This window comes from Montipora capricornis, chromosome 3 (genome assembly GCF_036669925.1).
Source record: "Montipora capricornis isolate CH-2021 chromosome 3, ASM3666992v2, whole genome shotgun sequence".
Lineage (NCBI taxonomy): Eukaryota > Metazoa > Cnidaria > Anthozoa > Scleractinia > Acroporidae > Montipora > Montipora capricornis.
The window spans coordinates 68,570,194-68,581,435 of NC_090885.1; the positions used below are offsets into that span (position 1 = coordinate 68,570,194).

At 39.4% G+C, this 11,242-nt stretch overlaps 1 protein-coding gene across 2 annotated transcripts in view; it reads left to right on the plus strand.

Moving 5' to 3' along the window:
• Window positions 1-9,366, plus strand: part of LOC138040984 (VPS10 domain-containing receptor SorCS1-like) — a 79,720-nt gene extending 70,354 nt beyond the window's left edge. For both annotated transcript variants that reach the window (XM_068886738.1, XM_068886737.1), the window contains 3 exons: window positions 2,170-2,296; window positions 6,728-6,948; window positions 8,116-9,366. In XM_068886738.1, the coding sequence (XP_068742839.1) occupies window positions 2,170-2,296; window positions 6,728-6,948; window positions 8,116-8,192 (425 nt within the window). In that variant the 3' untranslated portion in view covers window positions 8,193-9,366. The remainder of the gene's footprint in view (window positions 1-2,169; window positions 2,297-6,727; window positions 6,949-8,115) is intronic.
• Window positions 9,367-11,242: the final 1,876 nt, after the last annotated feature.

The following is an 11,242-nucleotide window of genomic DNA, read 5'->3' on the forward strand; positions in this document are numbered from 1 at the left end:
CTTTTTCCTTATCTGTAAGAAATACAATTTCCCTATTGTTTTTGTCCAGAACTCCACTGCTTGGAAGCTCAAAATCTACTAGCCAAAACTGAAATTTCACTAGCCTGTGGCTAGTTGGCTACCGTTAGTGTCGAGCCTTGTAAGTTAATTCATCTTGTATATTAATGATAATAATCATACAATAGTGAATCATTTAATGTGCATTATAAAAAAATTCCATTACATATGTGTCTTTCTTTTTGGTCTTAACATACTAATTAATAGAAATCTATAAAAACTAAAAGGTTTCGTACTATACTAGACCATTATTTTAAAAAAAAAAAAAATTGATCTTGTATTGCTTGTTTTATAAGTCTGTGATTAAAAGTACCCCTGTGACCAAAAAATCTATTCTTATTTTTCTTTGGGTTTCAAATCTACGTTAACTAAAACACTAAGCGACCAAAGTTTTAAGCCTTGATTTCAAAAAGACACCTGTTAATTTCAAGTGAAGTTTTCTATTTAATAGTCCGCCACTACTAACTTTAAGATCTTGAGAGAGCTGGATCGAGGAGAAAATGACGTCAAAGGCTCACTAGTTTAAGAATGCAATGCGTGTGTATGCCGCAGAATTAATATGCAGCACGGGATTTTTGGGCTTTCATACTTTTAAAGGCACGTTTTGCATGTATTCCCTGGATCCAACCCTCTGAGGTCACAACACTCACAGTAAACGGCCGTTGGATAAAATCAAAGCTCAAAATTTTGCCAGTCAGGTGTTAAGCAAACACACACTGAAGAAAAGAAGGTAGTGAATTTTTTATCACTGGGACACTTCAAGTTGTTACTGTTAGATTTCTATCAGAGAGATCATACAATTGGTCGCATGTGTGATTGCAATTTACAGCCTGGGTCACTCGAATCTACTCTTTGATTTTATTGATTAGTATAGATATTTGTTTCGTTTGTTGTCTTTCAATTGACCTGATAAATCTTTTAGTTTGTAAATATTTCAGATCGAATAAAAATATGCTTATACGATTCTCGAGAGTCCAAAGTATGTATTTGTGAGTTTTCACTGTCCAAGGGAACACTCTCAAAGCATTGATAATTTTTAAAGTGACTCAGTATGATTTTAAGTGTCATTGTATATCGCCCTAGTACCTTATGTGAGTTACTAAATACCAAACATGACAATCACCACTTATCGTCCCCCCCCCCCAACTTCTCTCCCGAAACGCATTAGTGACGTCATAACTCACACAAACAAATCACATGTTTTATCTTCAGTACGATATCGTAGGTTTGACTTTCATCTATAAGTCAAATAAGCAATGTTTTCGTGATAAAATATTTTTTGTTCAGTGCGATTACAGTTGTCATGATCTTTCTTTGAGGCATGCAATTCAACCACTACACAGCACTCATTATCGACAACCTTAGCAGCGCACGTGTACCCAGCCCGACTTACGATCGTCTTGTTGCTTAACAAAATTCACCCACTATGGTGACGTAATAGGCATAATAGGTTACAATGGCAACATGAAAGCTCTCCAGAAACACCCTATATTTGGTCTTTCCTTGCTTACATCTCAAAAATGAACTCGGTGATCCCCATTTTCATTGTTTTAACAATTTCACGGGAGCTGATTCAGAGCCACCTTAAATTTTTCGAAAATTTAAGAGAGTTCTAACAATGCTGTTACGTGGTAATTAATCAGGCTTTGAACAGAACAGCACGACAGTGGCTTTTACTGATTTAAAGTTTCTATGCCTAGACTCGGAAAGTAAACCCTTTTATACCATCGTTAGAGCGAGTTTCAATCGAGTGTCGTAAAACCAAAACCAAAGTAATTACTTTGGTCAATCAAAAAGGACGAAGACGATCCAGTCAACCGATCTAAACTCGAAGTAATTATACGTAGCCGACACAAAACGCGGAAAAATGTACACGCGTGAGCCACAATTGGTTTTGGTTTCACTTCTGATTGGTTGAAAAAGTGGCGGGAGAACTTTGAACCGATTACTGAGTGAAGTAATCATAAACGAAAGCAATACGCTAATTACTTTCAACACTCAATTGAAAACCGCTCTAACGTACGCTAAATGATTTTACGACTGTAAGGTGATAGTTTCTCTGTTTTTACACGAAGTTAACCATTTACCTTCTCAAAATAATTTATTTTACAGGCCATGAGAATTATATCGATGATTCGTTCGGCAAGAAACCAGGAAACACGCAGCTGCTGATTGCAGTAAGCATCACCGCGTCTTTGGTGGTCATTTTCCTCATCCTGGCGCTGATCTATTTTCTAAGGTTCGTAGAATGGGACTATGAGGGAGTTCAAGAACGACGACTGCAAAGGCAACGGCAACGTCAGAAAACAATAATATCATTGGCTAAAGTGCACCCAAACTCAAATATTTTTCGTTCCTTATATAAATCTCCCCATTCAAAGCAAACATATATCACCATTGTTACCCAGAATTTCAATTTTCTGTGCCGTGCAAGCCACTTAAAGTCGGCACAACTAGCGGTAATTTGGACCCACGACCGTGATGTGAGAGACACGGGTCTATTCTCGATTCTACGTCACAAACTGCTTTGCATTCCTTTTTTCCCAAGAGATTTTCGCGCGTTGCGTTGCGTTGAACTGGTCATACTTTGATCCAAAACAAAGTAATTTGTGACGTCAACCCGATATGGAACCCATTCCCCTTCATTGCTCGGTTATGGATGAAAGTATGACCACTTTTCCCGTCTTTCAAGAGGAATAAAAAAGTGAAATTTCCATCAGAAAGATCTAAAAACAACACGATTTCGGAGAATAAATTGGAAAAGTGTGTTGAGGTGATAGGCTCTTTAAGCTGCCTGTTATTTATCACCTTGCTTGTCAAAGTACTACTATGACGAAACTGTCGCATTTCTCAATAAGCAATTTGTTAACTGTAAATGCACTACCCACTATGTCACCGGATTGTTAGAGGGTAAGAATGTAAGTCCGTGGTGACAATAGGCCCGCAGCGCGTGCATAACTCACGAAAATAAACAGGTCTGTCGGAATCGTGCTTGAGTTTCAATAAATAAGCCCCCAAATCGGCAAGAATTTGAGACGCAGATGAATAATAAGGCAGCTGCTATTTCCGAAACGATGGAATTAACTGGTAATGAATAACCTCGTCTAGGAGAGTGAATTTTTGACTTTGCAGAAACAATGGTCAACCTCAAGAGTTTGGTGCTTGTGATCTTTTTGTTGAATTTTACAAATTTCTTGTCAAATTAAGCTTTATAACACTTGAGAGGAAAAAAAGCAAACTAACAAACAAAAACCCAGTGTGTTGCCGTCATTTTGACACAGATGTATCCTTTTTTTACGAGTTGTTAGTAAACAGGCAAGATAACTTGATCATGGCGGCCGTTGAAATCGACTTCACTTTCCATTTTCCGATTTACTTGCGCGGCCAAAAGTACAATAGAAAATTTGAACTTAGCAAAAATCTCCCAAAATGTTTTCAATGATGTTTATATTCTCGGTTTAAAATTTGTTGTTTTCATGTCGCAAATTTTGTTGCCAATGCCAAAATATTTTATTGTCGATCGACACTTCTGAAAACTTCCTTCTGCTCTTCCTAAAAACTGTATATCAATATTTATTTACTTTTGCGTCAATATTTGTTTTGCATAAAGCAGGCTAACAAAATCTGCACTTTGCTTAGTTCGCATTTTTTGAGCGTGGAGTGTTCGGTCCTTTGTCTCTGACCGAAAGTCGTCTATTCTGAGGTCACCCATCCAAATGCTAACCCCGCCGGACAAGGGTTAACTTCCGTGAAATTTTGTGTTGGAAAGCTATCAGAGGCTTGTGGTGATAAAGAAGTTGCAAAGGAACTTGAAAATGATCAACATGTCAGCCTCGAAGCCAATGTTTCTGCATTCCCTTTTGTTTTCCTCAATCTTTCTGGGATTAGTATTGTCCTAGTAACCACATGTCTTCTCATGGGGCTATTTGCCTAAGATATCTACCATGGCACTACAATGATATACGGTACCAAAACAATATCGTGTACTATTAAAGCTACATATTACGCAAAAAAAACTTGAATCTCCTGGAAAACAAAACGCAGCTCAGTTGATAGCTATGGAATAAAGCGCTATGTGACTCCACTACCACACGTAAGCAATGCGTGCCTATTTTTTAGTCCAAGGGGAAAAGGGGATCAAAGTGTTTATTACAGATTTTTCTTTATTTACTCAATCGAAACATGGTTTTCTGAGATAAAAACAACCAAAAAAATTCCATAGCGAATTTCATTCTATGCCTTTCAAGCCTTTTAAATATCGGGATTTTCACACCCGATGGGGCACAAAACCGCGCAAGTGAGGAGACTGGGAATAGCATGCAAGTGACGTAAATACAGGAACGGAGGTAAATTTCGTTCTTTTGTCTTTTGCACTATCGCAACCAAATAAAACGCATGTCAGGAGCCGTTTCAGCAACTTCTGAATCGTAAAAAAAGGGAAATACGGGCCCTGGAAAAATATCACTCTTATATCGACGTTAAAGTTCTGCTCCTTAATAGCGCGGTTTTGTACCCCACCGGAAGTAGGACACAGAAGGAAAATCGATATGAAATTTTAATAGTTTTATCTCAGAAAACCATGATGTTTCGATTGAGCCCATAAACGAGTAACTTTGAATTATCACTTGTCATGCTCCAAAATCTCATTAGGAGAGTTGAAATGAAGGGCTTCTTGGGGCCCGTTTTCCGAAACGTTGCAGACTCGCCAGGAGACCTCATCGTGAAACTACGAACTGCTTAGTCTGAAAAGCTGGTAATTTAAAGGCAAAGTACGGTCAAGAAAAAGTTTCTCTAAATTACGAAAACTTTTCCCCAGGAATTCGAAAATAATTGCCGTTTTGTCCAGTTCCCTGTTAAAATGTGACAAGAGCACTTTGAAGTTGCCTCTTTCGTGACTTGGAGAGCGCCATCTTGGATATGACGTGTTATGGCGTAGCAATAGTCAGCAAACGTGTTCGACCTTACCAAGTTCTTCGATCCCCGATCACTTTCGCATTGTTGTGTGACCTTTCTGCTTCGAGAAATTTAAATGTAAGATGAACTATGGTAAACGATCTTGTGTTTCAATAGGTAGTAGGCCATTCTTTCACACGGGGAAGCGTTTAATTTAGAATCATCATCATCATCAGTCCTTTTTGCGCCATGGGACGCATAAGGCCTCAAAGCATTAGGCCTTTAGAATAAGCCGACGAAACTCTCAGATGTTGCTCAATACACGTAGCAAGGCTTTTTCACATCAATAATTACCGCTGTTGGGGTGTACACTTTCGAGGGGGATGAAACTAGACACATGTCTAGACTTGAGAAAACATATAAAAATAAAAAACTCCGAAGCTTACACCAGAAAATTAAAATTTAAAGAAACGTTGGCCGGCAAAAAGAAAACGTGGATGGATTCCTCAAACGTGAAAACCTGACTGCTATGCGCTACTAAACGTAACTTGAAATGTGGTTAAATCTTGTTAGCAGTATAGAAACTACTGTAACGATTTACTTACCATATATATGATGGAAATATATAAATTGAAGTTGAAACAGGGATCTTTGAAAGCCACGGTAGACAGATTAAACTTGATTTCCAGGCATTTATTTCACAGCAATGAGCGCCGGATAGCACTGCAAGCTGTCTTTCGCTTTGTAAAACTCCTACATATAACTCACATGTAAAACCCTGTTTAACGACCACGAGGTAAATCTGTTCAGAGGTGGAGCCAATATCAATACAATTTAGCCTCTGGATTAAGATTCAAGTCTACAAAGTATTGCTCTCCTCGCCTGTGTTTGTCTTCTTTACATCAAGCACATTTAGTCATCCGGAGAAATCCTTGACCATTGCTACGTCAAAGCCTCGTTTGCATACACAAAAACAAAGATGGCGGATTTCAATTTAAATTTGCCTATTTTTGAAGCGTTATTGTTGGCTATTTAAACACATTTAGTCCAAATGAGTGGTCAAGTATGACAATACGGATAAAGAACTTTCGATTCAGAAAAACTTTATCAAGACCGTGCTTTCCCTTTAAGCACATTTTCAAAAGAAAAGGAAACAGACCAATCGAAAATTGTCGAGCCTTCAAGCGTCTTCCTTTGATATACAGAGGGAGTTCTGCGTGCAAAAAGTTTCTAGTCTTTCGAGAACGCAGATCAGTTCCTGCAATCTTGAGTTTGTATAGGTAATCACATGGTTTTTTGTGCAATTTGGTATAAATAACCACTGGAAATTTTTTAGACTAGCAATAATTATTTATGCCAAATTACACGAAAAATCATGTGATTACTTAATAATATGTCCGAAAAATAGGAAGACAGCAAATCAAAATAAGTGCTATTTTGACAGCGCTTAATTTAATTTTCTACGAAGTTCATTCAGCCAATTCGTAAAAACATTAACCTTTGTCAAATTCAAACAAGAGTGTCGTTCAAGACTCAGTTAACTGTAAGCGTGGAAACGTGCATTTGTAATTCGCACCCGTGTTACGCGAGAACTGCTCTCCTTTTTAGTCAATTAGAAGTCAGTAATTTTTTCGTGTATACTGAATTCCTATAATTACTTAGCACAGCCAAAGGTCCTTTTTTTGCAGCCTGACTCATGCGTTTCTGCAGTTGATCCCGCTGTTTGGGCGCGTATCTCATCTTGCCGAAACAAATTGTTTTTGTTGTGTTGTTTCAGGCGTTACAAGAGATTACAGTCTCGATACACTCATTTGCGCTTGTATGGCGACGGTGGAGAGTTAAGAGACAGGGAACCTCTGCTTGGAGATGAAACAGAGACTGAAGATGAAGAGGCTCTGCATCCTCAGCCAGGAGGGACGCAGCGATACATTCCAATTCCCACCAGCACAGAGCCAGATCCATACAGTGATGACGAACTCATTAACAACTTTCAGCCGTGTGAGCAATAATTGTGTTCTATGGTTGTTGTTGAGGGTTTTTCCCCAAAGGGAGGAGACACCCCCACGGCCTTAGCTCCAACGAAAGCCACCCCTACCCCACATTAGAGACGCACCATTACTCTGGGATGATGCCCTCTTCTCTTTGCGATTGTGTGACATCCTTAACTGCCCACCGATGTATTTATTGAATTGTCGTCAATAGCCGAGAGGGAAAATACACCCATTAGGGAGCTAAAGCAAGCGACGGTTTGGAGCCGCCGACAGAAACCGGAAGTGAACGTTTCGCGTGCCAGGACAGTAGCCTCTGCCATCGCGTCCGTGGTACTGGAAACATACTCGGCCATACAAATGCGGTAATGTCAAGACAAGTTAAAAAGGAGTACAGCTCACATTGGACACGTCCCTCGGCGCTTTTCATGGATATTACGGAGCTTAATTCAACACGCGACTTTTTTGAGACGCGGACTGTCACCGGAAGTGAGCTGTTTCCCTTTTAATTTGTCTTCACACAACCACATTTATATTGCTAAGTATCTTTTGTACATTAGAGGAAATAAGTTTTAAAATCTATCATAAAATGTCGCTTGCTTAAGCAATCAGTAAGGGAAGCGAGAGTTGCCACCGAATAGAGCTACAAGCAATTGCAAAAACAGTTGAGACACTCACTGTTAATAACCGTACAATGCGTGTCATTCAAGTCAGCGCATCCCCAACTCCCCTTCCCCCCCCCTCCCCCCCTCCCCCCCAAGCAAAGTTGTTCCATCTGCATTTGCCATTCAAAGAAAAGGGTATCAACATTGAAAAAGGGGGGAGGGGAGGGAGGGACGTTGGGACTTTTCTTATGAACTGGAAGATGGGTTTTAGAAAGAAGAACTGAATTTTCGATTCAGTGTCTCAACCTTTTTGCAACTGCTTGTAGTTCAAGTACAGATCTCGTTACAAAGGCACCTTTTTTTTTTTTTTTTTTCGTTTTGTTGAAGACCTTAATAGTTGGTCCAAAAATAATTTCGACCTCACTCCCTTCTCACCAATGTCCAGTGCTTTTTTTAGTTGAGCCCTACTTATTTCTTGCACTTTTTTTTACTTCTTTTTTCACTTGTATTTTAATTTCTTTGCTTGTAATATGTCTTTGCTTTCTTTATGATGCGTGCGTTATTTCTTACAGGGACACTTACTTTTAAGCCGAGTGACCAAAATGGGCAAGCACCTGAAGAAACTCCCAATTCACAAACACAAGTTTAAATTGTGCTCAATGTCCACATCTGTATCCTGCGCGCGAGCATGCTATACGCGAACGTCGCGCGGGAAACGAGAGTGAGCAGCACCCACTACTCCGCACGGCCTTGCTTGCAAGCCATGCCATCTGCAGTGGACATAATGATGTCTGTTAAACCAGAAAATTGTAATTGTAAATTCTTCGAAGTTTTCCAACCACTTTATGATGGAAGTTTAGTCCTAGTATGGCTGCTTTTACAAGACTGTAAAAAATCGTTTGTTAGAGCGACTTTCGTAAGACCCTGAAAAAATTTGTTTCACTGACCAAAGTTTGGCAAGATTAAAACAAAGCTTCTCCTTATTCCCGCCAAGGAAACTCCTAATATAGGCAGTAAACAGTTCGATTGCCCAATCACATTACTGCATTTCAAATGACGTAAAAGCGAAACTTTCCAGAAAGTTCCGTGGAGAGATGACGTTGTTTGCATCCGCGTTCGCTAAGACAATGAAAATTGGCGATCGTTCGTTTTTGTTCGATAAGCCAATTAAATGTCTTGCATTTTTGTTTATGTCCTGTTCTTACGTTTATTTTTCAAGGTCATATGAAAGTCGCTCTATTACCAAGAAGAAAAGCTCCTCCTTAGCTCTTAGCTTGAATTTTTTTGCTAGAGAATTAGTGTGGTTTTGATCCATAATAGTATTTTCTGCAGACTGGAACTCGTATTATAATTATACGCTTACCAAAATAAGTAGAGCGCGACTTGGAGAAAGAGTACAAGTTGTACTCGCACTCGTTGCCAATGCTAACATTCTCTATTGAAAAAGCGGGAAAACGCGCGTGCAAATTTACGCGTGGTTTGCTATTGCTTTTCATTGGTTACAAAAAGTGGCGGCAGATTTTTAAGCCACCAATTATTGCGATTATTGCTTGGTGTGTTTGGTTTTGTTTTTTTCCCGGCTGTGGCCAGTAGCCATAGTGATGGTTTGCTTCTGACGTCACGGCGGCCATGTTGGGTGGCAAGAACAATAACCTGTCTCTCCGCTGGGAACTAAACTTTATTGTTATCCAAATTCTGCGAAAATAAATTGTATTGTACTGCCATCAAACATGAGAGCCGTGTTACGTGGGTGCAAACCAAGAATTGCTGCAGTAAAAATAAAAGGAAAGTTTGCCAAAAGTAGAATTCGAATTCCAAGAATTTTCCTCTCCTCTACCTTTGGTTCATTTGTTTCACGCCCCCGACACGGCTTCCGTTGCGTCAAACAGAAAAAAAGCACTGTTTATTCCGTTCGTATCAATAGCGATATTTCTTGTTTCCAAACTTTGACGTCACACTTCTTTTGATATTCAAATTTGCCAACCACAGATCAAAAGAAGTCATTGTTTCGACAGCCAATGAGCTTCTGGTTGGCATATTAATAACAACGCGTGACGTCACGAGAAACATCGCTATATTCTTATGTTATGTTAGCTCGTCGTTTCGCTCCCCCAGTTGGCATCCGCTTCTCGCGCAGCAAAGGAGTCCAAGGATCCAGTTGGGATTGTGTTCATTTTTTTTTTTTAGAAAAAGATGTTTATCTTTTGTTTGGGCACTCTTAATCTCACCGAAATTTGATAATGCCTCTTCGACTTCACAATCTTCAATGTACCATCTAAGACCCATGATACTAACATTTGTAACATAACCATGCGGGGAATGACAAATAACATGGACATCATCCACATCGAAACCATCCTCGATAAGAGATTCCGCAACATTCTTCGATGACAATTCAACCAGAAATTCGCCACTGCCCAAATCTTGAAACACCGTTACCTTCGAAGAAAGATCCTTTTCGATAGCAGTCTTAATCAATCCAGGATTAAGTTTCAGAGGTAACTTAAAAGTGGCAGCCCTTCCTTTCCGGTCTGCTATATTGGCGTCCTTGGAAGTTGAAATCTACTCCTCCACTCAAAGAATTGATAACGTCCACAAGCGATCACTTAGCTTAAAATTGAAAAAAACCTAAAGGACAAAGTCCTTAGAAACCAGTATAACTTAAATACTAGACTCGATGGACAAAACTAGTCAAAGATGAAACAGATTGAGGAGCAGCTAACCGACTAATTTAGCCCCTTGACAACTCGCAGCTCCGCTAGAAATAATGATAATGCTGATAGGTTTTGCAATTTGTTTCTTCGTTTTCTCCATGTGGTAAGCACAATGGTACAGAAAGCATGCACATTATTGATATAATTGTTCTAAGGTGTAGACAGCCCCGACACGACTCCTATTGGTCAATGGTAAGAAATTCAAAGACCTCAGAGCTTTGCCCTAACGCGTACGTCTTTCTCCATATGAATTAAAGGGGAGGGCTTTTAAAGATTTCTCTTTGAGGGCTGCTATTGTATAAGATGCCATTTTTTCATAAGAATATGTTTGAGATTACGCACTGATGGGCGATATTCTGTAACAAACGGTAAAACTACTAAAACAAAACAAAAAAAAAACGAAACTGAAAAAAAAAAAAAAATTCAAAAACTCTGTTTGGGGTCCCCCGTGCTACTTTCGACCTTGACTACGGTAGCTCCTCTATTAGTGCAATAAAAACTAAGGATAGTCTATAGTTCTGAATTTTTTTCCTTGTTCTTGTTCATGTGGTAAGCAGAGTTAGTACAGAACGCATGCGCATTCATAAATTACGTATTAACCCTTTGGCTACTGGAGATTTGGCCGAAAAACACGTTTTGAAGCTAGTTGAGGGGTCTTTTGGTCACTGTGGTGCTGTTTAAGAGCTAAACCTCCCTACAAACCCGTTTCCAGGTTGTACACTCCGCGGCCTTTTCAGCCAGGTGCAAAATAAAGCGCTTGCAAAGTTCGGCATGCGCAGAAAGCAAAATTTCGACATAGTTTTGGGGTTTAAAAGTAGCACAACACTTTCGACTTTCACTTTTCGCTTTCTCTCCTTCGCTCTCTTTTCGCTTTCCTTGCCTAATTTTTTTTTTCAACTTGCTGGGCATTTGGTAGGCTTTATTTTGGTAGGAAGAGTTTCTGAGTAATCTTTCATCATCTTAGAATTAGGTGCTCAGGAAGGTA